Source organism: Equus asinus, chromosome 10 (assembly GCF_041296235.1).
Source record: "Equus asinus isolate D_3611 breed Donkey chromosome 10, EquAss-T2T_v2, whole genome shotgun sequence".
Lineage (NCBI taxonomy): Eukaryota > Metazoa > Chordata > Mammalia > Perissodactyla > Equidae > Equus > Equus asinus.
The window spans coordinates 11,040,090-11,066,569 of record NC_091799.1 but is presented as its reverse complement, the minus strand read 5'-3'; the positions used below and the strand labels follow the sequence as shown (position 1 = coordinate 11,066,569).

General features: G+C 52.5%; 1 protein-coding gene across 2 annotated transcripts; it reads left to right on the top strand.

Annotated features, from left to right (window-relative positions):
* Positions 1–1,601: 1,601 nt before the first annotated feature.
* On the top strand, positions 1,602–26,480 carry UBAC1 (UBA domain containing 1). 2 transcript variants are annotated; one of them, XM_014863790.3, is made up of 10 exons: positions 1,602–1,884; positions 6,565–6,685; positions 7,605–7,678; positions 12,118–12,225; positions 13,600–13,702; positions 14,075–14,183; positions 14,898–15,123; positions 18,957–19,043; positions 19,803–19,941; positions 25,867–26,480. In XM_014863790.3, the coding sequence occupies exons 1-10, from the start codon at positions 1,747–1,749 to the stop codon at positions 25,980–25,982; spliced, it is 1,221 nt and encodes a 406-aa protein (XP_014719276.1). In that variant the 5' UTR covers positions 1,602–1,746; the 3' UTR covers positions 25,983–26,480. The 2 variants fall into 2 exon arrangements, with proteins under 2 accessions (XP_014719276.1, XP_044634309.1); XM_044778374.2 differs by having other exon boundaries at positions 1,608–1,884; positions 25,516–26,480.

Below are 26,480 nucleotides of genomic sequence, written 5' to 3'. Positions count from 1 at the left end.
CCGACTCTGTCCAGCAGCACTTCACATGCTGCTCCATCCTTTCCCACATCCTTTGCTCCCTTTTTCTTATTTGTTTTTACAGATTTTACTTTTTTCCTTTTTCTCCCCAAAGGCCCCTGGTACATAGTTGTATATTCTTCGTTGTGGGTCCTTCTAGTTGTGGCATGTGGGACGCTGCCTCAGCGTGGTTTGATGAGCAGTGCCATGTCCACGCCCAGGATTCGAACCAACGACACACTGGGCCGCCTGCAGCGGAGCACGTGAACTTAACCACTCGGTCACGGGGCCAGCCCCTGCTCCCATTTCTAACTCCTCCTCAGCCCTCCTGTGTCATTGTGTCCCATAGGCCTCCCTGGTACTACCCCCTCCCGGCCCTGCTGGCCCGGGTTCTCCTGCCCTGTGAGATCACATCTGCTCAACAGTCAGCACTTCCATCTCCTGCATGAGAACCCCCATTCTCAGGACCAGCCTGAATTGTTACTATGTTTTCAGTGAGTAGCGCAGGGTCTGGCCCATGGAGGCAATTAGTAAACGCCAGGCCAGACCCGACAAACTGAATTCGGACATGATTGGAATGATCATGGAGGAAAATGAGGACATGTTTACAAAACGGTGTGGAGAGCGGCCTGTGGGTGGGAGACGCTGGCACCACCTCCTCATGCAGACGGCCAGCCTCGAGAACAGGAACCGCCTGTAACCACCTCTGCTCAGCAAAGCTTTTAGGAATGAACGAAACTTGGGAGTGCGGTCAGTCACCAGGTCTCGGTCCTGCCCCAACCGCAGCATTCATAGTCGCCACCCCTACAGGAGAGGGGTGCACGGCATCTCACGGGACAGCTTCCTTCCTTCCAGGTGCCCACCAGCTCCCCTAAGTGTCCTTCATCGGTTCTGCAGCCCGAGTGCTGGTCCCACCCCACGTGTCTCTGATAGCGAGGCTTGGGGTGCCGGGGAGAACCCGCATTTCTACCAGGGTCCCAGGGGCTGCTGCTGCGGCTGGTCTGGGGACCGCACTTTGAGAAACTGCTCCAGAGCAGTGCAGCCCAAAGGAAACACAATAGCAGCCACATATACAATTAAACATTTCTAGCGGCCACTTCATTAAAATGTAAAAACAAACAGGTGAAGTCAATTTCATTATATTTTACTTAATACTCCCAAATACATAATACACATTTACAATACACCCAAACAATTATTTCAACATGTAATCAATATAAAAATCTTATTGGGATATTTTACATTCCTTTTTCCTGCTAACCCTGAGGGATTCGGTGTGTATTTACACTGAGCGCCCATCCCAAAACCACTAGCAGCTCAACAGTCCCGCGTGGCTAGTGGCCCCCAGGTGCCAACAGCGGCAGGAAGGGAACAACCAGAGAACTACACCTCCCGGCATGCTCCGGTCGCGCCCTGTGACGCACTTTCTGCGCCGCGGCGGGAGCGAGGCGGCAGGGGAGGAACCACATCTCCCGGCATGCCTCGGGCGTGCCCTGGGACGCACTTCCGGCGCGGCGGCGACAGCGCGCCCCCGGCGGCTCGGCGGCGGCATCAGGCGACCGCTCAGGCCGCGGCGAGTGACGGGCGGCCGGCCGACGGGGCCGGGGCGGGGCGGCGGCGGCCAGCGAGGGAGAGCGCGGGCGGCCTGGCCCCGCCCCCGCCCCGCCCGCCTGCCCGCCCGCCCCGGTGACCTTCACGGCCCGGGCGGCAGGCGCAGGCCCGGGCGGCGGCGGCGGCGGCGGCGGCGCGATGTTCGTGCAGGAGGAGAAGATCTTCGCGGGCAAGGTGCTGCGGCTGCACATCTGTGCGTTCGACGGCGCCGAGTGGCTGGAGGAGGTCACCGAGGACAGCACGGTGGAGCAGCTCAAGGAGCGCTGCCTCAAGCACGTAAGGCCGGCCGCGCCCCGGCCTCCGTCACCCCCGTCCGTCCATCCCTCCGCCGGGGCCGGGCAGCGCCTCCCGCCCGTCTCCCACCACCCCTGCCCGACCCCAGCGCTCCTGGACGCTGCTCCCCGCGCCGCCTCCCGGCCGACCACTTTGCACGCCATCCTCTCCTTCAACTTCCACGGCTGCCCTGGGGGGAGGGCGGATCGGGAAACTGAGGCTCGGAGAGGCGAAGCCGCCGCGGGGAGCGAGGCCTCCTGGTGTTCCCCTGCTTGTGTGTACCGGCTGTTGGGGGTGAGGTTCTGGGTTTTTCAGCAGGCCCCCGAATGCCCGCGGGAGAAGGTCCCTTCCTTCACCTTTCCCTGCACAGCCGGCGTCGGAGCTGTCTCCTGCCGGCGGGCGTGTGGGCCGACACGGGCTCTGGCCCTGGGCCTCTTAGCTGGAATCCCTTAAGACAGTGCCGCTGCGGGCCGTCCCGGCGCCCCTGCTAGCCCGCCCGCGGCCTCGAAACTGACTCAGTGGGTAGGTCCAGGAGGGGGGCTCCTCCTGAGAGAGCCACTGTTTAAAGTCTATTCACGTGAAATACTCCTCCTAGAGTTAGTTCTTTAGGTCGCTGATTTTTGGAACTAGTTCTTGATGGCTTCATCTCTGTAACCTCTCGACTCTGTAAGGCGGGCTAAAACTTCTGTCTGGCTGCCTCCAGCTGCCTAAGGAAGCTCTGTACTTGGCATGATGTGCTGTTTCCTTGTCAGAGTTTAGGTTAGAGGAGGCCACAGTCCTTTAGTGCGATGTTATATGTTTAGTGTGATAAATTAGCTATCTGTATTTGTGATAAGGTGTGCTGTTAAAATAAACCTAAGTGTGCTCTCCAAGGATAAACTTCCAGTTACAGTAACTACCCACAAATCCTTCTGAGTCACTTTTGTGAGTATGGTTCCATGGAGTTGTTGTGTAGCTGTCCGGGGTCCGGGGCTGGCCAGAGAGCGATCTGATTGTGAGAGCTGGCCCCCTTCTGGAACAGCAGGATGTGAATACCAGTGCTGCCTTGGCCTCAGTGATACACCAAGGAGGAGGGGGCCCTGGGCTCACACACTGGAGGAGCAGCTGTGTTTTGGCCACTTTTGTTTTCCTCTGACCTAGGTGGTGTGATTTTGCCGTCTGGAAGGCGGGGGCTCTGTGGGCGTGTCGACTGAGAGCCAGGCACTGCAGCTTGTCTAGTTGTCGCATGTTGTTTAAAAACCTGCCTGAGATTCCGTGTTCTCCCCTCCCCAGGGCGGGAGTTCCTGAGGGCTGGGTTTGTATCCACACATCCAGGGCCAGGCTTGTAGTGGGGTCAAAACTAACGTGTGGGTTAACAGAATAGATGGGTTGCTGATTCAGAGCTGCATGGACGTGGCATGTCATCTGCTGAGGCGAGCAGGGAGAAGTCAGTGGGTAAATTAGTGTGGTATTTAGATTAACTCACTAATAGTATGGATTTACATGACTATCATAATATTATTTTATGAAGAGGAACAGGAAGTGAGAACTGTTTGATTGATCCACAGATGCTTGCTAATGAATTTTGGGAGCACTGGAGGTTCATTAGGCAGCCAGTTTTGGTGTGATGCTAATTATTGTGTTCCCGATATTTATTATTCCAGTCAGTATTAAGATGTATCATTTGGGAACTTTGGGTGCATTATCCTACTTTAAATTGAGATTTTATTCCACTCTGCAGTCTCTCCAGGTGTAGAGGATCCGATCAGCAGGGGACTTTCACACCCAAAAAGCTGACATAAATTATGGGACTTGGGAACCAGAAGTCATCAGAAAGTATTCCCGCCTCGGCGCCCATGCCATTCTGTAGGCAGAGTGCGCTTCCACTTGAGCTGGCAGAATGCGTTACTTAGGAAAGAGAATTCTCAAGTTGGGTGCTTGAATGTCACCCTGGAAACCAGTCCCTGCTGCAGACGGTGCGGCCCACATGGATGTCTGAGCTTGTTCCTCCTCCGCAGGCTCCCCTGATGTGTGCTAAGCTGGCTTTGTTTTTTCCTTCGTCTTTCCCCTCTACCTTGAGGGGACAATGTGGGGTTCTTTCCTCCCCAGTACTCCTGGGAGTGGATTACTTTCTTAAAGGGGGTTTTATTATCATGACTCCTAAAGAAGTGGGTTGCCTTTGTTGCCTGGCCTTTTGGTTTTATGCGGATTGGGGTCGCCATGGTGGTCTCCAGCCCCTGTTGCCCGGGAGTGGGAATGGGCAGAGTCAACCGTCTTGTATAAGAGGAGGTTAATGAGCTTAAGAAAGTTATACCTGTGATGCGGTGGGGTGGTTTCTGTATGGTGCGAGTTCATGAAATGGCCAGATGGAACATGATACCTGCCAGGTGGCTCTTAACATTTCTTAGGTCATGTGAAGGCGTGTCTTCAGATGACAGATTCCATTGAGTGTAAGAGGACCCACTGCTGTGCGTCTCTGGGAGGAGGCGGGCTTGGGCGGGGTCAGAGGCTCCCTGCTCTGGCGCTGGGCCTCGTTGGGCTTGTTGCTGCCACCCCCAGCATGGTGAGAACAGAGTCGAGCGAAGTCGTCCTGCAGTGGGGTGACTCATGCTTGGGTTCTGCTCCTGGCACCCAGTCGACACGCCTCGGAGTTCAGTGTTTTTAGGAAGCGGTATTGTGTTTCATAGACTGTATCCTGAGCTTGGCAGATCAGCTAGCCTGCCAATTTCAGAGTTAGAAGCAGCGCAGCAGTATTCTGGGAGCAGAGCCAGAGTCGGATTCAGGGGATACGGGGGTGGCGTTTCTCTGCTCCGTCCTGAGTGGTGACAGTGAACCTTACGTTGGCTGAATTCCACCTTCCCGCCACCCCCAGCCTCGCCAGTTTTGTGGGCATGTCTGACGACCCCTGAAAGCTTCATGATCTTCTTTTCCTGTTTTCAGTGTTAGATTCCCGAAAATTCTACTTAAAATGCGAGTGTTGAGAGGTGAGGTGAAGTACGTCCTTAGATCTTTCCTTCTTTTCTGGTACGCAGTGTGTGTGCTGCGTATCTTTGAGTCTCCATGGTGGCGGAGGGAGGTGGTGAGGAATCCGCCAGTGGGGCCTGCCGAGCTGCTCGAGAGGGAGTCCTGCTTGACCCAAGGAAGGCCACGAGGACCCTGACGCTGGGGCCTTGCGGTGGGCACGTCCTGAGTGTTGCCACAGCCTCCCTCGCGCCTGGCTGGTGCTGCCACCCACAGGTGTCGAGAGAGCACCCAGGGAGCTGTTGGCCAGGCTGCTGCATTCCTGGTCCTCACTTGACTCCACCATCTGATATCGTCGGGGAGTCAGCAGGAGCCAGGGGACAGTTACGGCTCTCCTCTGAGTTGTGGGGTTTTCAGCCCGGGCTATAGAAGCATCTGTGGATTCTACCGAGGTGTTCAGGTGTGACCCCACTCCCCTCACCCCCAGATTCTGGCTCAGGGGGAGGGGCCACAGTTGATTAGGTGGGTGCCCTTGTCTGGTGTGCTGTGTGCGTGGGGTTGTGCACGCCGTGGGTGCTGAAGCGGACAGCAGGGTGAAGACAGGTGAGCATGCACAGCGCGTGAAGGAGCAGGCACAGTGTGCTCCCCTGACTCTTCACCACCTGGGGTGTCAGCATTTGCTCGCTCTTCACAAAATGGTAAGCTGCTTGGCGATCAGAAAGCCTCGTGCAAGCAAAGGAAGGCAGAACCCGTCATCCAGTGACATGCACGTAGCCACAGCATTGTGCATGTTTTGTGTTGTTTTGCAGACAACCCTGATTGAAATGATGATCAGTGTCTGTAGTTCGCCTGCGATCTTTAGATGTTGACGACAGGGTTGGCTGGGGTCTATGGGGCCTCTGCTCGGGCTCCCTTCTGGAGTTGGAAGTCAGTAGCCGTTGAGGTGGGTGCCCCTGGGGTCGGGGAGAGCAGCCACGAGGAGCGTGTGTGTGTTGGGGAGTGCGCCGCTGGTTCCGTCCTGCCCTCTACTGCCCCGCACGCCTTTCACACGTGGCTGAGGACGCGGTGCCCGTCCCCGGTCTGGAGTTTCTAGGGCCCCGGTCAGTGAGGCACAACTGTGTGCCAGTCGCTCCCCCTTGAGCTCCCAGGAGGGGAGCCAGTGGCGTCTGGAGCTGGCTTTGGGGTCTCTGTGACCGTCGCTTGGTGGGCAGGAGGTTGAGCTGAGGCTAGTTGTGTCTTCTTGGGGTCTGTGGACGTTTGAATGGTCAGGCCCCTGTTTCTTGCTCTTTTTGGCCCAGCCTTCTCGTTTTGCTTATCTCTCAGCTCCGTTTCATGTGTCTGTGGAAGGAAGAAAAACAAGTGCAGAAATCACATCTAGATCTTTAGATTTTTGGGAAACAACGGGCCTGGTCTTTTCATTTTTAAATTGCTCTCCAGGCCTTTCCAGGTGAGGAAAGCGATTCAGGTTGCACAGTTGCAGCAGGGTATTTTATGTCAGAGCTGTGACCCTGTCCATGAGTGCTTAGTGGGTTGGGGGACAGATCGCCGCCCTCGGGGATCGGTGTTGTGCATGTCGTTTGGCTTCCACCGTCTACAGGGATTCTTTGATGTCATCTATGCCTTAATTTCTTAGCTAGTAAGAAAAAGCAGTAAATTCCTGGTGTGGCCTGGGTGTCAGGTTTTATATTATTAGTGTTACAGTTCATTTATTTCCTGTCTTGAAATAAATGGTTTTTCCCCTAGTGTGCTCACGGGAGTTTAGAAGACCCCAAGAGTGTGACCCATCACAAATTAATCCATGCTGCGTCTGAGAGGGTGCTGAGTGACTCCAAGACCATCCTGGAGGAGTGCATTCAAGACAAAGGTAAGGGCCCCGGGCAGCGGTGGGGGCCGGTGCGGGGCTGGGCCAAGAGGCGGAGGTGCCTCCATGTGGACGCCCGTGTTCTGGGCTGGGTCTGAGTGAGAAAAGTGGCTTGGCTGAAATGGTTTCGTTTCCCTGTGTTAAACAAAGTGCACATATGGATTACTCCTGGAAAACAGCAGAAACTGAAATTGAGCAAGCAGCATCCATCTGAGAATCCAAACGTGAACTTTATTCTTAATTGTGTTTCGGAGTGAAACCAAGGCCTCCAGAGCCACTGCGGGTTTTGTTTGTGGGCTGGAGAGCCCAGTTGTGGTGCTGCTTTCGGATGCCCTCGACATGCTTACTGTCCACACATTCCTTTAGTCACGTAGCATTTTATGTCTGGAGGTGCTTGGGGAGAAAACCTTGGTTTTCTACAAGTCATTCAAAGGACAGTTTTAATTCTGGGATTCCCTTAAATAATATTTTGAAAATATTGGAAGTAGTGTGTACAGACCTCTGTTGAGTGTGAGGGTCAAGCTGAGAACAAGGTGGAGCTCACCAGCACTGTGGACTGTGGTGTCACCACACCCCAGGTGTTCAGCTCTGAGGGTGAAGACCAAACTCCAACCTCACAGGCTTTCAGAAATGAGAACGTTTTGCAAGATTTCCACCAATTCTTTGCACAGTTGTCAGGGCTGGGCTGTGTCTGCCTCCTGGGCCACCAGTCACCTCTGGTGACCCACAGCCCGGTCCTTGCAGGCTTGGGAGCCCCTGTACGTGAGCAGGGGCGTGCAGACATGAAGACTGAGAGAAGGGTAGGCTTGTGTAGGAGGCACTGGGGGACCCTTGTTTCTCTGCCCGGGTCACGTAGCATCCTTTATGCCATTTTATGGAGGTGAGATGGTACCCAGCTTCATAGACATACTTTTTTCCCTAGATGTCTTGTTGTTGATAAAGAAACGTGCTCCAACTCCACTTCCTAAGATGGCTGATGTCTCCGCAGAAGAAAAGGTAAGTGTCAGAGTTTGGCACTGGTCATCTTTGTTAGTGACAGCCTTCCACGTTAATTAAGGCTGTTAAGAAGAGGCGTCTGTCTCCTGATTCACAGACCCAGCATGGTCCCGTAGTTACAGGAGAGAGGGTTTCTGGGGGTTTCAGTTGAGGCTGAGCCCCTTGACCACCGCCCATCCTGGCTGCTGGGTGAGTGTCCGGCACACACAGAAGCCTCGCTCTGCTTTCCCAGCTGCAGAGGAGAGAGCCGGCACGTTCACGAGGGAGGGTTTAACTCTCAAGCTGCCGTCCCCCTCTCCTCAAGCAAGTCCTGACAGAACGAGGTCAGAAACTTGATCAAGACCACCCCAGGAAACCAGGAAGATGCCTGCAGAGGGGTGACGGAGGGCACTCTGCGCCTCGCCTGGAGCGTCGCCCTCACTGAGTAATTCCCAGGGAGGCCGGCTTGCCTGTCCCATCTGGCTCTTCGGGACAGAGTTGGATGTCCCCTGGAGTTTGCGTTTGTCTGCGTCTTCCCACGGATGTAGGTGCCGTAGGGAAACCGTGTGCTTTGTTGTTTGTTTAGTGGCTACCCCAGAAGCCCGGCTCCAGAAAGCTTGGTCTGGAAGGCTCAGTGCACAGTGCAGGGTTTGTCTGTGAGTGGCCTCGCTCTCCTCTTGCGCCAGATCTCGTGCCTGTGCCCAGGTGCAGACCAGCGTTACTGTTTTAAAGGGGCAGCCACATTAATTTCAGTTTTTTCTTTGCTTATCTCAAGGGGGAAGAGTTTCTTGCTCATGCTTTGAAATGCTAGGAAGAGCATTCACCCCAGAGAAAACAGGCCAAACTCTGGCCCTGGGCCATGGGTCTGATGGTGGAACGAGCTATTTTAGGGTCTTCTCTGGGACAAGTGGCATGGGAGGAGTGCCTTTGGGCTTGGTTGCCTTCTTATCTGTGGCCACACCTGGCCACAGCACGGGCACGCACGCGGGCAAGCTGCTCACCCAATCTCCAGCAGCCAGATCTGGGCCTGAGTCAGGCCGCTTCTGAGAACTGCGGGCGGGCGGATCGTAGCTCTCAAGTTACAGTTATATAAATGGTGGTCCCCTCCGTCACTGTGGCTCCTTAACTTGCAGGGTGCTGCAGGCTTCACTTGGCTGCTCACCTTTTCTCTGTACGTATTTGCAAAATGAAACATTGTGAGATGTTAATGCCTGTTTTTGTGAATTATTATTATTATTTTGGTGAGGAAGATTGGCCCTGAGCTAACATCTGTTGCCAATCATCCTCTTTTTGCTTGAGGAAGATTGTTGCTGAGCCAACATCTGTGCCCATCTCCCTCTATTGTGTGTGGGATGCTGCCACAGCGTGGGTTAACGAGGAGTGTGTAGGTCTGCCCAGGGTCTGAACCTGTGAACCCTGGGCAGCTGAAGCGGAGGGCGCAGACTCCACCACTGTGCCACCAGGCCGGCCCCAAATTATTATTAATTTTTAAGTGAAAGTAACACATTTATTGAAAAACGCAAATAAAACTACAAATCTTTTAATAAAAATGAGTAGCCTCCTATCCCGCCTGAGTAATGCCCCATAAAGGCGACCTTGCATAGCTCTTTTCCCTGTTTCTTCAGTAATCCTGCTTCTGATCTCTAAACAACACGCATATATTGTTATTTCTTGGATTATCCGTGTCAGACTCTGTCGGCTTCCTGATGATCTGGGCACAGCCCCTCCCCCAGCCCTGCCACCCTCTCTCCCCGCATGACTGTTAGATCGTGATGTTGGTTGAAGAAGATGTCAGAGTTACCATTACTATCATTTTGTGAGTGTTTTTGGCTGTGAGCAAAGTGTACTAAAATCATCTATCCTTGTTTCATACAAGTTTCTTTTTCTTGGAGTCAGTAATTTCCTCATTGTTTTGTTTTCAATAGGCTTATTGCTCATTTTTTCAAATTTTTCACCAGAATTGATAAATCCCTCTGGAAATGGGGTCACATGTATGAGGCCGTCTTCCCCTTCCTGCTTTCCTGGAGGCGTCCCTCCAGCTCCTCCGGCGCGTCCCTCTGCATCTGTTGCCTCCAGGCCTGTTGCTCAGTGTGGGCTTCCCTGCCCCTCTCCTGGGGTGGAACCTTCTAAATCTTCTAAGTCTGTGTACATTTCCTGTTGCTGCCTGACATGTTATCACAGACTTTCCGGCTCAAACAGCCCTCAGCCTGCAGGTCTGTCGGCTGCAGTGGGTGGGCTCAGCTGGCCCTGCACTCGGGGTTTCCAGAGTTGAGATCAAGGTCTGTGTTGCTCTCTGGAGACGCTGGGGGTCTGCCTCGGGCCCCTCAGGTGGTCAGCAGAGCCCCGTTCCTGCACTTGAAGGGCAGAGGGCCTGTTTTCTTGTTGGCTGCTCCTGGAGGCCACCACTTTCCTTGTCACACGGTCCCCTGCGTCTTCAGAACCAGTACCAGGATTTCTCCCGTGTTGGATCTCTCTAGCCCGAAAGAGCCCCATCCTTTGTAAGAATTCACCTGATTGGGTCAGGCCTCCCGAGGGTTGTGTCCTTTCGTAAAGTTGGCTGTGCCCTATGACACGATCTAAGTGCAGAGGGCAGTCTGCCCTGCTCAGGGCCCGGGGACCATGCAGGGGGACTGTCACGGGTGGGGGCTTGGGGCACTGCTCCCTCCTGCAGAATGGAGTGTCTCACCTTACTTGTCCCCCTGGTTTGGGGGAGCCTGCCTTCCTCCAGCACCTAGGAGGGGAGGTAGCTCTGGAGGCCGCGCATTCCAGCGTTCAGCGTCTGTGCGTGAGCGTTAGCTGTGTGCTGTGCGTGACGAAGGCGTTGGTCCCCATCTCCGTGGCTTCCGCAGGGTCGGCTCGTTCCCCTTGCCCTGTCTGTGGTCTGTTTCCTCTTCCCCTCCCCCTGGGATCTTTCGGGGTCCCCTGGTGCTCTTTAGAGTTCGGGGTTCTGCAGTTTGCCTTGATGCAGGTCTTCCCTTCATGGTGAAGTCACATGTTTTGGTTCTGGAAGTTTTTCTGGATTGTTCTTGGATAATTTCCTCCCCTCGTTTTCTCTTTTCTCTTTCTGGGACTCCTGTTCGTTGGACGTGGGGCTGCTTTCTGAGAGATTTCCTTGACTTTATCTTCAGACTGTTCTGCAGCCTTTTTCATCTGGCTATAATATTTTTAAGTTTCCCAACTGGATCTCTGTTCTCAGATGCTCTTCGTAGCATCCTGTTGCCTGAGTGTGGCGAAGCCGTGTGCTCTGGTGTTTGAACATTCTTCTCTCCCTGCATGTCTCTCCTGTCCGTGCCTCTTTATTTTTTTTATAAAAGATTTTATTTTTTTCCTTTTTCTCTCCAAAGCCCCCCGGTACATAGTTGTATATTCTTCGTTGTGGGTCCTTCCAGTTGTGGCATGTGGGACGCTGCCTCAGCGTGGTCTGATGAGCAGTGCCATGTCCGTGCCCAGGATTCGAACCAACGAAACACTGGGCCGCCTGCAGCAGAGCGCACGAACTTAACCACTCGCCCACGGGGCCAGCCCCTGTGCCTCTTTATTTTGATCGCTGCCTCTTGTGGGGAGGCCTTCCTCACCCCCCTGGTGCTCCTTGGCTGTCTGTCCCCGTCAGAGGCACGGGACGCTCACTGGCCACTCTCTGAGCCTGGGGGGTTGTGCCTGTTGGTGGCTTCACTGTAGGGCCCCTCCCGCCCCTTGGCTGCATCTCTCCTGCCCCTTGTCCTTAGCTCAGTGGCACATGGCTGCATCTTGTTGCCAAGAGTCAGATGATGCCTCCTTCTGTCGCTGAGCCTGGGGTCCCTGGCTCATGGCTTCTCGATTTTGCTTTCTCCCAGGTGGTTGCCAGCTGAGCAGGGTGGTGGAACACCATTGTCGGTGCCTACAACTCACTCCTGTCCCAGTGCCGCTAATACCTCCCCCGCCCAGGGGCTGTGGAGAGGCCTGGCCTGGCTGCTCCGCACACTCCTGGCCATGGCGCTCATGGCTCTGCTGAGCCCGTCTGTTTTCTGTCTCTAAGAGTTGGTTGCTGTCTTTCCTGGTTTTGTCTCCTCCCGCATTCTTCTTGTTCTCGGGAGTTCTACCAATGTTATCCCTTTACTGTCCTGTCAGGCAGGTTCCAGAAGGAGCAAAAGGTGAGCACCTGTTTCCAGCTGGGCTTACCTGCCGGCCGGTGTGGCTCCCCTGAAGTCAGCCTCACCCCTGCCCAGCTGCGTGCCCATGTGATGCCCGTCGTCTCCCCGTCCTGCACTGCCACACTCTCGTTACAGCAGGCATCACGTCCAGTCTCCTATCCCTGAGGGAGGCGTGCACAGAACCCTCCCAGCTCATCCAGGGGTGGACCGCTCCAACTCCTGGAGGACACGGAATCTCCCTGGGTAGAGTTCTCTTTACTCAGTGTACATAACCCTGCCTCTCATTGCTCTTACGTTCATTTCTGACTTTCTTGTTCCTTTTCTGTGTAGAAAAAACAAGACCAGAAAGCCCCCGACAGAGACGCTATCCTCCAAGCCACCGCCAACCTGCCCTCCTACAACATGGACCGGGCCGCGGTCCAGACCAGCACGAGAGACGTGAGTGCTCGGCCGCAGGGCCACAGGTGTGCCGTTGCAGCTGCAGGGCCTGTGCGGTTCCTGAGAAGCACGTGGGGAGCTGAGGGAGGCATGCAGGCCCCGGGTCCTATGTGCAGCTTTCCTGCAAACCAACATTATTTTGAAATAAGTTTAAAAAAGACATCTGAAGGCAGGACTGAAAGGTAGATGCTATTGGGAAAATGGTAGAGCTTTGCCCTGAGTTTAGCTAGAAACACGGGCTCAGAGTGACTTTGGATTGGGACGTTCTGAGTTAACAGAGCAGCTTGTTTCCAGGCTCTGGGGGCCAGTCCAGGACTTGGGGAGCCCCCGCCACACAGGCTGGGGGAGAAGGGCTATCTCCCCCTGCTTGATGCCGTCTAATCGGAGAGCTTTGCCACAGCCCCGCCTTTTAGCCACAGGCCGCTCTCAGGGTCTCTTCCAGAGAGTTCTGTAGTGACCAGGGCATAGAACTCTGGCACAGGTGCCTCCCTGGCCTGTAGTGTTTGCCTCGATGTGGCGTCTCCCACAGGAGGTCTGAGGCTTGTTGTGGGAGAGGGGACAATTGGCCCCCATTCTGGGCCCTGGTGCTGGGAGCCAGTCTGTGGCGGTTTCTGATGCCTTCCCAGCAGCCTCTCTTTCTGTTGAGAAGATGAACTGGCTGCAGCAGACTCTTCCCGCCAGCCATCCTTGCAGACAGACGAGAATTTGAGACCCGTGTCTCTGGAGCCCACCGAATCAGTCTGCTTTTCTCCAGCGGAGCCAAAGAACGGCTCTTCGCTTGCTTTGCTGCCAGTGGGCCAGATGCTTTCTTCGTTGGATAAAGGGCTGAGCAATGTCCCCAGATGTTTTTTTCTCTGTCGCTAGCCAGGAGCCCGTGTGTGCAGTGCACCTGTGCCAACAGGAGCCTCTCTCCTTCCTGTCCTCTTTCCAGGCCCCTCCTGAGACGTAGTGTTTCTCTTCCAGTCTAATCCCTCTTCTTCCTCTGCTGATCTTGACATTCTTTATTTTTTTTGAGGAAGATTAGCCCTGAGCTAACTGCTGCTAATCCTTCTCTTTTTGCTGAGGAAGACTGGCCCTGAGCTAACATCCATGCCCATCTTCTTCTACTTTATATGTGGGATGCCTGCCACAGCATGGCTTGACAAGCCGTGCCATGTCTGTGCCTGGGTTTCGAACCGGCGAACCCCAGGCCGCCGAAGCGCAACATGCGCACTTAACTGCTGTGCCACTGGGCTGGCCCCAACATTCTTGAATGAAAAGCAACGTAGTTTTGACTCACAGGTCTGGAGTTTTAGGACGGGGAGTGTAGTTACAGATCCAAGTGGATTTGTTGGGCATTGGAGAAATGAGATCCTGTTTTTTCTTTCACTGCAGTTCCAGACAGAACTCCGGAAAATCTTGGTGTCTCTCATTGAGGTGGCACAAAAGTTGTTAGCGCTGAACCCCGACGCAGTCGAATTGTTTAAGAAGGCAAATGGTACGAGCGAGCCCCAGGTAGATTGCATGCCCTGCGTGCGGCCCCGCTGCTCGCCCTGCCTCAGAGCGCGTCAGCTCCCGCCTGCAGCTCCCCGCCCCCAGGGCCCTCAGCAGTGAACCTGGAGAAGTTCCGAGTTCTCTGTGTTTCTGCTTTCAGTTGACGTGGGGTCAGTGCACTGCTTATACCGTTATTCCTTGTTTATATGTGTGAGAGCTGATGGTTGTGTCTCAGGTTTTCTGAGGTTTAAGAGAACTGTCACGAATGTTTGGTGCTCAGGCAAAGTGTTTGAGCTCCAAGGGGGCCCAGGGAAGCACCCCTCCAGCGGGCCAGGCCTGCCTGGGGCCCTCACGGCTGCGCGTCTCTCGCCCGCAGCCATGCTGGATGAAGACGAGGACGAGCGAGTGGATGAGGCAGCTCTGCGGCAGCTCACCGAGATGGGCTTTCCCGAGAACAGAGCCGTGAAGGCCCTGCGGCTGAACCAGTACGTCCGGGGCCACCTTCCCTTGCCGCAGATGCTGGGGGGCTTAGTCTTGTGGGGCTCCCCCATCAGGGACATCTTTCCACCTCAAACTCATGATCGAATCGTTTGTGACATGTGTGAGTTTTTAAAGGGGCACCCGAAGTGCACGTCCTGGAAGTCACTCATTTGGGCACCTCAGAGTGTCCAGGACAGTTTGAAGTCGCTCCACTCTTACTGGGAACTGACATGTAGTGATTGTTCTGTAAATCCTCATCGGGCTGTCGTTTTCTGGGAATGCAAATGGAAGGCTTTTCGTGGCAGGGACACTGGTGACCCCGGGGTGCGTGTGGTGTCACTTTCAGTAGTCTCCTGCAGGTTCTTATCTTTAGTACTTGCCTCCGCGTCTGCGTTCAGATCTAAAATAAATGACCTGCAAACCAAGGATGGTCATTGGGCTCTTTTTTTTGGCTTCAGACCTGCGCTCTCACGTGCACCCCATGGGTTGGGTTCCCTTTACTTCGTCGGTGGGTTTCTGTGTTCCGGCCAGGGTCTTGGGGTGGTTTGGGGCAAGGGCCAGAGCTTCAGGCCCACCCATATTAAGATGCTCATTACAAGGGGTCACCAGCTAACGCTGGAAAGTTGTTAGAATCTGAGAGGCTTTCCTTGGATGTCGAGGAATAAAAGACCCTTGTTAGTCGTCCTGGGAGTTGGAAAGTGCCTCTCCTTACCTTTCAGCATGTCGGTACCTCAAGCTATGGAGTGGCTAATCGAGCACGCGGAGGACCCGACCATAGACGCACCTCTTCCAGGCCAAGCCTCGTCAGGAGGGGCGGGGGCCGAGGCTGAGGCGGCGTCCGAGGCTGCTGCTGGGACTAGCACGGGAGACGAGGAGCCCAGAGATGAGCTGACGGAAATCTTTAAGAAGATCCGGAGGAAAAGGGAGTTTCGGGCTGACTCTCGGGTATGTGTTCCTGGACCTGGATCCAGCCAGGTAGAGTTGCCGTTTCTAGAACCTCTTGAGGCCACACTGTACAGAGGACGCTCGGGCCCTGTCCCCGACCACAAACTGAGTGGGCCCCGCCCTGGAGAATGTAAAGCTGAGTGAGGAGTTTATAGTCAGGCCTGGGGGGCAGACTTGAGTTCCCAGGTTCAGTTTTAACTTATCCTCACTTGAATTCAGGCGGCTGTATTTTCCTGTGAATAATTAGGTGACAGGTCTGTCATCTCCTGAAAAACTCACATTAGGTTCCTGTCGGTGTTACAGCAGTCTTTGAGCTGCGGGGTTGATTGGGTGCCGCCCACGGCCTGGAGGATCAGGCGCTGTGTGGGGTTGCCTTGGGAATGGGGGAGGCTGGTCAGGCTGCTCACCATCCTGTAACTGTGGCATCTGGGCTGAAGGACCAAGGGTGCAGGGCGTCCCTGGCTGAGCTTGGCCAGCTGACATTTGTGCAGACTGTTATGGCCGCCTCTCTGTTGTCAGATCATTTTTGATGTTTTTGCATCTTCGTAGTCTTTCTTCACCGCTCTGTTCTTTTATTAGGGTTTTCATTTCTTCTCGGGCACTTTTCATCATTTTAAGTGTGCTACATTTTCTTTCAGATAGTAGATCTGTGAGCTCCCAGTGTTAGGGCTTGGATTCCCTGTGTTCTCCTTCTGCTTGTGGCCTGGTTTTCTCTGGTGTGATGCTCCATCATGGGCTTACCTGTGGCTTGTGTTTCCATGGGGACCGCGTGTGGCCGGGTTGTGGGGTACCCATCTCGGATGATTCTGAGCTTGCTTCTGCAGGGTTGAACGGGACCTCCAGCCAGGGGCTGGTTTTCATGCTAACCGTCCTGGCAGGGCTCCTGGCCATGCATAAAGTGTAGCTCCACGGCGCTGGGCTTGATCTTCCCTGCACAGAGGCAGTGCTTTTTCCAGCTCCTCTTCTCTCTGGGGGTGCACACTTTTTCAGAGTCCTAATGTTGAACTCTAGCTCGCCAGCTCGTGTGGACCTAAGGTCCATGTCCTGTCAGTGTGTGGACATTAGATCCCAACCCCAGGCCCTGATAATGCCTCCTGCCCCTCCCAGGGCACACCCTCTTATCGGGCTGGTTTGCTGTGCCTTTTTATTTCTGTCGCTTGGGCATTTAACTTTCTTAGGGATTCAGCTATGCTTTTAAAAATATTTCTGTTTTATTTTAGTCTAGTGTTTCTAGGTCTGGAGGGAAGTGTGTCTCATTAATCTTAGTCTCCCAGGGAGCCAAATCCATGTCTGGTACTGGAACCCTGGGTGGGACCCCTGTGCTGTGCCGTCAGGCCCTGTGCTCCCTTATGGGGTCCTGAGTGGTCCCATTAGTCTCCGTGCTCCCTTATGGGGTCCTGAGTGGTCCCGTCAGGCCCCGTGCTCCCTTATGGGCTCCTGAGTGGTCCCGTTAGTCCCTGTGCTCCCTTATGGGGTCCTGAGTGGTCCCGTCAGGCCCCGTGCTCCCTTATGGCGTCCTGAGTGGTCCCGTCAGGCCCCGTGTTCCCTTATGGGGTCCTGAGTGGTCCAGACAGGCCCTGTGCTCCCTTACGGGTCCTGAGAAGTCCCATCAGTCTCCGTGCTCCCTTATGAGGTCCTGAGTGGTCCCATCAGACCTCTACTCCCTTATGGGGTCCTGAGTGGTCCAGTCAGGCCCCGTGCTCCCTTGTGGGGTCCTGTGTCATTCCATCAGCCCCCTACTCCCTTATGGGGTCCTATGTGGTCCTATCAGGGCCCTGCTCCCTTATGGGGTCCTGTTTGTCCCATCAGGCCCCTGCTCCCTTCTGAGGTCCTGCGTGGTCCTATCAGGCTGCTGCTGGTTAGTTTGTGGTTTTTGTTGCTTCTGAGCCCTTTCTGTACAGGTTCGGTTGGTCACAGTCTTCATGTGCTCAGTTAACCAAGATATGTGTCTATCACCCTTTACTTCTTCCCCCCGCCCCGCCAAGGAAGATTAGCCCTGAGCTAACCGCTGTCAATCCTCCTCTTTTTGCTGAGGAAGACTGGCCCTGAGCTAACATCCGTGCCCATCTTCCTCTACTTTATATGTGGGATGCCCACCACAGCATGGCCTGCCATGTGGGGCCATGTCTGCACCTGGGATCCGAACAGGCGAACCCTGGGCCGCCGAAGCAGAACGTGCTCACTTAACCACTGCACCAGGCTGGCCCCTGCCCTTTACTTCTTTGTGGCAGAAACGTCCTGTAGATGTCTTGTCTTAAAACAATGGTTATAAAAGGTTGTGGAGCCCTTGGGGCCAGGACATCAGCCCTCCTCCCCTCTGATCCTGGACCAGTGAGGAGAATAGTCCCATGAAGATTGAGATGTTTCTTGGTTCCTGGGAAGGGCAAAGCTTGGACTTGAGACTCAGACAGACTTTTTGCTGCCCCCTGTCCTCCCCCCGCCCCTTACCAGCTGTGGACAGGACAAGGAACATGCAGTGTGCAGAGCTGGCAGAGCCCTTGGTCTTGCAGCTGTGAGTGTGAGGACCCGCCCGGTGCTGCCCATGAGAAGGTCTTTCCTCAAAGACTGGGAAGGAGGGCAGGGGGAGTGTCCCCGGGCATCATCCTTTGGAGGAATTGAGGCATCATTTCCTGGGCCGAGATAGAAATGAGGAGAGAGGAGAGTTTTTATTGAAATTAACAGAAAAGGCCACCCTCTTCTTGAATTTAGCAGTAGGTCCTAGTGCTCTTAGCAGCTCTAGTATCAAACCACCGCCTGATAGGTTCTTTTCCCAGCATGCCCTGATGGAGTCGGAGTTAGGCAGTGGCCTAGGAACGCAGAGGGAAGAGGGCGTGAGCAGACAGTACTGACCCGTCAACTCGCTGGACCATTTGGCACCAGTTAAGCGTCTTTCCTGATTACCACCCCCAGCTGCCTGCCTTTTCTCTTGGCTTCTCTTTGAAACATCTGACAGTCTAGTCCAGACTGATGGCAGAGTGAAAGTGGACGTCCTGCAGAGGTCCTGCAGAGGTGCAGTGTCTTGTCGGACCAGAGGGTGCTTGGGGAGCTGGGCGCGTCACTGTGCAGCACCGACACCCGAGGGTCTGTCAGGCTTAGACCGGTCAACAACGCTGAGACGTCAGAAAGAAGGAGACGTTAGGGACTTCAAAAGCGTGATTTGACCCTCAAAGAATTAAGAGAAGCCTGAAAATTTGATGAAACCTTTACCCTTTTTTGCAAAATTGACCCTTTTAAAGATTGTATGATAAAAGTCAAGAATAAAGGGTATATTATCTAGTTATATGATTTTTGTCCTGAAAATGTGCACCCCACCCCCAAACATTGAACATTGGGTCATTGTTCCCTCCAGGAATTAGCTTAAATTTTATTAAATATAAGATGTTTAAAATTAATTTTAGTTTTTTTTAAGATAAAACCTGAAGAAAATCTTCATCTTTCACAAATTACTATGACATCTTTGTCTCACTTCGGTTGGAGTTGAGCTGCAGTGAGTCTGGCCTCCCCCTAGCCTCTTGGTGAGCGAGCCTCTCAGCTCCCGTCTGCGGCTCCTGGCCATGGCCACCTGCGACCCTGACACATCCTGGTCTTGCCAAGTGCAGGCCGGCCCTCCACCTCCCTGGCTTTAGTCCCTCTGTTCAGAAAACCAAGAAGTGTTCAGTGAAGCTGTAAGGACGCAGAGTTTGAAATAGAAGATCCTGTGATGTTATTTTAAATCGCCCTCTGCTGAGATGCTGTCCGGGAAACGCGGCTTAGCTCCAGAGGGCCTGGCTGCTCGGACCTGCTGCCGTGCTCGCAGTGAGCAGCATTAAACGGTCTGCGCGCTTCTCCTTTAGGCTGTCATTTCCCTGATGGAGATGGGATTCGACGAAAAGGAGGTGATAGATGCCCTCAGAGTGAACAACAACCAGCAGACCGCCGCCGTGAGTAGCCTTCCGTCCCGCTCCCACTCTCGCCGCCTCGGTGGGCGGGCCCTGAGTCCCGGCGTCTGCCGCCTGCCAGGTGCAGTCGGTTATCCCCGCTTCCAAGTGAAGCAGCAGGGTAGATAAAATTCTTTAAATACTGAGAAAGTGCTGGGTTTTGCCTTTCTGAAAAAGTACATATTCCATGAGTGAGAGTGTAGTTTGTTTACTTTGTTCGGTTAATCCTAAGATTGACTCCCATTCTGTGCACACGCCAGCTGTGGGCGGAGTGCAGCTGGCCAGGGCCTTGGTGGGCCGACGGCACATCCACCTGGGGGTGGTAGAGTCGATGGCCCATGTGAACGAGACAGATACGAGGTGTCTGTGTGCTAGACATTTCCGGACTCACTGAGTGGCCATAGCAGGAGCTCAGTCATGCCCAGGGTTGCTTCCCGGAACAAAGTTCCAGTGCATTTCTTAATTCTCCTCCCAACATTCTGGGCCATCATGCAGGCCCCATTCAGTGAGTGGAGAAGTTGCAGCCATTAAATTGAATCACTGTGGTGCCAGGACCTGCTAGAAAACCAGGTCAGCACTTCCTCCCCTGTGCCAGCCTGTTCTAACATGCGCAGACCTGGGTCCAGCGGGTCTGTTCTGATGTTAAGGTCCCTTAAGTTCGAGCAGCCCTGAGGCTGACCAGGAGTGCTCAGCCTCCCTGTCTGATGTTGATGGTGGGTCCCAGGAGGAACTAATGGCCGTCTGTTGCTCCTGCATTTGCAGTGCGAGTGGCTGCTGGGAGACCGGAAGCCCTCTCCCGAGGAGCTGGACAAGGGCATCGACCCCGACAGCCCTCTCTTTCAAGCTATCCTGGATAACCCAGTTGTGCAGCTGGGGCTGACCAACCCTAAGACGTTACTAGGTACGTGCCTTCTTTACGCTTACTCATGGGTGGGCCGCGCCCTCACACGCAGATGTCTGAGTGATATCGCTGTCGGCGTGCCTCGTAGCTCTCCCCACCTGCACTGCAGCATCCTCCAGGGTACCTTCTGCCTGAGTCACAGTTGGGCCCGGAGATCAGGCTCTGCTTGTGCTCTGACAGCCTCCTGTGCGGATGACTCCATACGAGCTTTGTAAAACCAGTTATAGTGGCTTATCCAGGCCTGGGAGAGTGTAGACAGCACCCAGCAGGCTAGGACCCTCTGAGAAGCTGGGGTTGACTTTTGCTTTTGCTATTTGTAAGGGGCTTCTTTGGTGTTTGTTTTGACTGTGAAATATAACATACATATAAAAGTGTTTATTATTTTTGTAACCTTAAAGAATCATAATAAAACCGGGGCCAACCCCGTGGCCGAGTGGTTAAGTTTGCACACTCCGCTTCAGGCCCAGGGTTTCACCAGTTGGAATCCTGGGCACAGACATGGCACCGCTCATCAAGCTATGCTGAGGTGGCATCCCACACACCACAACTAGAAGGACCCACAACTAAAAATACACAACTATGTACCTGGGGGCTTTGGGGAGAAAAAGGAAAATTAAATCTTGAAAAAAAAAAAAGAATAAAACTAATCACCATGGGTCTACCATTCAGCTTAAAAAAGCCTAGAGCATTCCAGGCCCTCTGGGGCCTCCGGGCGTCTTCCTCCCTCCAGAGACTGGGCCTGAGTGTTTATTATGCCTTTCTCTCCCTGGGGTGTTGCTGCCTGTGTCCGTGTCCCCAGACGACCTGTCATTGGTTCTTGCCTCCATCTAAGTGGACGGAGTGTGGGAAGGACCTCGCTGAGTCTCGCCAAGTGCCTGCACCACAACTGGCTCTGCTCTGTTGCCCGGCGGCACCGCCTCGTGGCTTCCTCAGTGCAGCGCTGCTCTGGCTGTCCCGCGCCATCCTGGTGCACACAGGAGGGTCTCCAGGCCGTGACTTGGGGCCAGGCTGGCAGGGACCCCGGGCATGTGCCTGCTGAGCCTCTTCTGCCCAAGGGCTGCACCCGTCCCCCAGCAGCGCTCGGTGCTCCTTCCCCCCCCCCCCCCGGGAGCAGTGGCCCCGACATCAGGTGGGGCACTGCCCCCTGGCAGGCACTGGTGTTTCTGGTGTTTGCCATTTCACTCATCTTTAAGGCTCAGCCCCTTCCAGAAGTTTCAACCCCTCATAGACCCTCAGCTCTGAAAGGCCTCCTCATCTGCTGGCCTCTTGTCTGTTGACTTGTTTTTTCTCATTCCTTGAGAATGTTCTTCAGGTGCGCCACACACTGATCCCTTATCAGTTGTTTGTGTCTCGGATGTTGCTTTTCAGTCTCTGGTTTCTTTATGGACTCACTTCGATGAATAGAAGTCCCTTATTTTGATGTGGTTGAATCTATCTGTTTCATTTATGACATAAATCCCTGAAAGAAAACCCTCGATCCCAAGGTCAGGAAGACATTCACCTTTATTTTTTTCTAGAAGTTTTAAAGTTTTGCTTTTCTTGTTAAGTCTGTAATTTACCTGGAAGTGTGTGTGTGGTGTCAGGGGGAGAATTTTTCTCTTTGTACTGAATTCTGAGCTTGGGTGACGTGTCTTACTGGGAGTTGATGTCCGTCCTTCGTTGCCAGGCGCTTAGCGTCCCTTCTGCCTGAAAGCGCAGCCCGTCTCTCCTGCTCCTGTGGACCCCAGGACGCTAGTACATGCCGCCCGGGCTGTCCACAGGCTCTTCCAGGGGCTTTCTTTAATACTTTACCACTGAGATTGCCATTTGCTGTAGGGTTTTTTAAAAAAAATTTTTGAAGATATATTTGGTCAGATTAAGGAAGTTCCCTTTTTCCTCCAGTTTAGAAGCTACGGTTTTTCATCATGAAAGGGTGGTTAGTTCTACTGATTGCTTTTTCCCTCGCTCTGGGGATTGTTGTGTGGCTGTACATTTGCTGAGGTTGAGCCCTTCCCGCATTTCTGAAACAAACACATGGGGGGAATGGCGCCTGGGCTGCACTTGGCAGGCGACACCATGCCTGCAGCAGCACAGCAGGCCTTCACGCTTGGGGCGCAGGGCGAGGGGCTCTCACCAGCCGAGTCCTCTCCTGCAGGCCCTGCCCGGCTCAGGCCTGGCACTCGGCCTCCCTGTAGTGGAGAATCATGACCTGTGGGTGCGGAGGTTGACTCCTGCTGGGGCTCTCTCCAGCTTGTGTTCAGACGTTTCTGATAGGGTTTTTTAGTGACCCTTATTGTTTTAGATGAAGTAAAATATTTGTATAGGAAATTTGGAAAATGCAGGAAAGAATGAGGCAGAAAGCAGAAGTCTCCTCTGATCCCCTCTTTGGTGGGTTTCCTCCTGAGGGTCTGTGTGTAACGGTGCCCCCACACCACAGTCCAGTTCTTTTCACGTCACGTCTGATGTGTCTTCTCCTGTCTTTGCTGCTTTAACAAGAGCTTTCCACGGGTGCAGGTATGTGATTCTGTAGCCAGGCTGCAACTGGTTAACAATACTGTTCCTCTGTTTCTGGTCACTTAAATTGGTTTTCAGTTTGTGGCTTTTGGACCTACTGCTGCAGTAAACCATTTTTGTGCCTGCTTCTTTGGCTGCAGATCATATTTCCTAAGGATAAATAGCTGGGAGTCAAATGACCAAGTCAGCGTGGAACGTTTTATACTCTTGATAATGAGCATCTCAGTGGCCTGCTCTCATGTGTCTCTGCTGCCAGGGCCTCTGTCCTCTGCGCGCTCTCCCGCAGCCTGCACCACACAGACCTGGGGGCATCCGCTGTGCTCCTCTGTCCAGTCACCTCCAGGACACGCCTGTGGGCTGGCTGCGTCTCCTTTCACGTCTTGTCTGTGGTCTGTTTTTCACTGGTGTATTAATCTTGGAGCTCTGCTAATAACTCTTTGTGTGTTAAGAATATCTGCCCTTTGTCACACGTTGCAGACTTTTATTTGCCCTTTTGTTTTGTGTGGCCTTTGTTTCTAATTCACAAGCCAAGACGTGCAGAAGAAAGTCCTCTTCGGGTAAATATTCGTCTGTGCAGTTTTTCATATTTAACTGCTTTTCTCGTCTTTTTGTTCAGCTCTTCTCCTTCTGGAGTTTATTGTGCTGTTTGCTGGCGGAAGTGGACATGGGCTCCTGGCACCTTTCTGGAACAGCCCTTCTGGAAGGTCACTAAGCCCATGCTGCTGCCACACTTTGTGTTCCGTTGTGTTATGTGCCCAGCTGTCTTTCTGGGTTCTCTTTCTGATGTTGCAAACTAGTTGTCAGAGGGCTTTACCCGGGAGGACCCCGTGATTGCTTAAGGATGGGAGGCTTGCCAGGTCGTCAGCGTGGGACCCTGAGTAGCCATGAGCTCCTTGAGGAAATGCTTCCATGAAGCCTGGAAACTGGGGCCACTGTCACTGACGTGACTGAGGCTGTGCTGCTGGGACAAGGTCTGGTGTTGCCTCTGCTTCGCAGGGCACGTGGCCCTGTGTCGGCTTGCCCGTTGTGCCAGCCAGCATTTGGCTTGTAGAGCCTTCTGCTAGGAGGCACCTCTGTGTGCTGGGGAAACAATTTTGTAAAACTGTCTAGAAAGTCAAAGTTTTCGTTTTAAAGAACTGCTTGGTTACGTTTTTAATAGGCTAGGTTTTTTTTTAACTTTTTATTAAGATTATGATAGTTTACAACCTTGTGAAATTTCAGTTGTACATTATTGTTAGTCATGTTGTAGGTGCACCACTTCACCCTTCGTGCCCTCCCCCCAACCCCCTTTTCCCTGGTAGCCACCAATCAGTTCTCTGTCTCTATGTTTAACTTCCACCTATGAGTAGAGTCATACAGAGTTCATCTTTCTCTATCTGGCTTATTTCACTTAACATAATACCCTTAAGGTCCATCCATGTTGTTGTGAATGGGACGATTTTATCCTTTTTATGGCTGAGTAGTATTCCATTGTATATATATACCATATTTTCTTTATCTAATCATCAGTTGATGGGCACTTAGGTTGCTTCCACGTCTTGGCTATTGTAAATAATGCTGCAATGAACATAGGGGTGCGTGGGACTTTTGGGATTGCTGATTTCAGGTTCTTTGGATAGATACCCAGTAGTGGGATGGCTGGGTCATAAGGTATTTCTATTTTTAATTTTTTGAGAAATCTCCATACTGTTTTCCATAGTGGCTGCACCAGTTTGCATTCCCACCAGCAGTGTATGAGGGTTCCTTTTTCTCCACAACCTCTCCAACATTTGTCACTTTTTGTTTTGGTTATTTTTGCCATTCCAGCAGGTGTAAGGTGATACCTTAGTATAGTTTTGATTTGCATTTCTGTGATGATTAGTGATGATGAGCATCTTTTTTTTTTTTTTTTTTAAATAGAGATCTGCATATTTATTATTCATTGACATTACTGAGAGACACGACTTGCTGAATTCCTTGAGGCTGTATTACAGTAGTTTTTCAAGAGCATGCAATAGAAATTACTATCTATTTCAGAACAACGTCTGGCATATTGTAGGAACATAAAAAAAGTTTGCTGAAGTAAGTAAATCAATGAGCATGACATGATAATTTTCAAATTTTCACATTAGTCAGTGGCAAGGATATTAGTCTATAACAAGACATAAATATTATTAAGGCTCTTTATCTTCCACTCTCTAAAAACAATTATATTTGTTTTTGAGATTTCTTCTACCCTGTTTGATTAAATAAAGTCAACATGAAAAATCTAGCTAGGAAGGATTCATTGTTTGTGATTTTTGCATTATTCAAAGCAGATTATAAAACTTTTCCGGTTTTTGAACAAAATATATTTGTCATGTAAAAGGCAAATCTTGGCTTGTGACGCTATTTGGAACTGCAGTTTACAATGATGGAAGACAGGATGTAAGAGAAGTGAAGATACAATAGAACTTTTGAGAAAACAAACTTGGAATCAGATAAACCTAGATGCAAGTCCTGATCTAGCTACCTAAAAGACATATGACTTTGGGCAAATTATTTAGACTCCCTAAAAGAAGATTCCTTTTCACTATTCGTTTAATATGGACAATAGTACCCTCATATTTTTTGTAAGGATTGGGAGAGCCTAAATTAAGCAAATAATATAATGGTGCAGATAAACATGCACCTAGTAACCTCTTAATAAAGAACAACTATAACAATACTAATTATTATTATCATTACTTATCATTTTGTTAGACAATATGTTTTAGTTCCCTAATCTGTTATTTCTCCCATTTCTCTCTGGATGATGAGCATCTTTTCATGGGTCTATTGGCCATCCGTATATCTTCTTTGGAGAAATGTCTGTTCATGTCCCCTGCCCATTTTTTGATCGGGTTGTTTGATTTTTTGTTGTTGAGCTGTGTGCGTTCTTTATATATTATGGAGATTAACCCTTTGTTGGATAAATAACTTGTAAATATTTTTTCCCAACTAGTGGCTTGTTTTTTTGTTTCAATCCTGTTTTCCCTTGCCTTGAAGAAATGGGCTAGTGTTTTTTTAAGGGTCTTTGCCTTAAGATTTGATTTTTCCAATTAGACGTTACTCAATTTGCAGGTGTCTTCAGACTTAGGTCTTTCTGCATCAGACTGTGCGTGAGGGAGCACTGGAAGTGGGATTACTGACCACAAGCTGCGACTGTTTGAAGATTCCTCACAGCAGTTGCCAGATTGCTTTCCAGAGTCAGCGAACACACAGCCATGTCACCCTATCAGAACTCAAGACACTACCTTCGGGTTTCAGATGCTGATTTGATAAGGAGATCAGGCGCTGTTGGCTGGTTGCGTAGAGGGACTTCTGCGTGGCCATTTTTGTGAAGCGGCTGTTGGACAGGAAAGGCCCTCCGAGGTGCTGCTTTGGGTTTGCGTGGGAGCTGCCCTCACTCCGCTTTGCTCTCTTCTCCCGCAGCGTTTGAAGACATGCTTGAAAACCCGCTGAGCAGCACCCAGTGGATGAACGACCCGGAGACGGGCCCCGTCATGCTGCAGATCTCCAGGATCTTCCAGACCCTCAACCGCGCGTAGGCGGGCCTGGCCCTCTGCTCTGCTGCTCCTGCAGCCTGCCCGGGCGGGGTGGGGGCGGGTTCCAGCGAGGCCCTCTTCTTCTTACTTCTCAGCCAAGTCGTGGGAAGAGCGTGAAGACCCCTTGGTTCTGCTGGGCTGGGGAGAGGAGAAGGGTCAGGCCGGAGGGGACCCCACCCTCAGAGCCCCTGCCCAGATGGTCAGGGGGCCCGCTGTTCTCGTGCTTTGATCTTACTGCTTAAAAGCGCCGGCTGACGGCAGTGTGCAAGGCTCCCTGTCCAGCCTCTGCCAGTGTTTACAAACCAGGGGGCCGCCGCCCTCCGCAGCGTCGCTTTGGGCCTTGACTGCTGCTGGGATTGACCCGCAGGCGTTGCTTGGAGAGTCCGCTTGCTGTTTGAGAGAAGGCATGTTTTAACCCAAAGTGTTAATGTCACGCGTACTAATTTAAGTAGAGGAATTCACAGATGACTTTTCTTTAATAAATCAATCCCCTTTTTCCTA

Excerpts from the sequence above, each read along its gene's own strand:
- UBAC1 (XM_014863790.3), top strand. The coding sequence starts at position 1,747 with ATGTTCGTGCAGGAGGAGAAGATCTTCGCGGGCAAGGTGCTGCGGCTG. Across the intron at positions 7,679-12,117 it reads ATGTCTCCGCAGAAGAAAAG|AAAAAACAAGACCAGAAAGC; the intron begins GTAAGTGTCAGA and ends TTTTCTGTGTAG. Across the intron at positions 12,226-13,599 it reads TCCAGACCAGCACGAGAGAC|TTCCAGACAGAACTCCGGAA; the intron begins GTGAGTGCTCGG and ends CTTTCACTGCAG.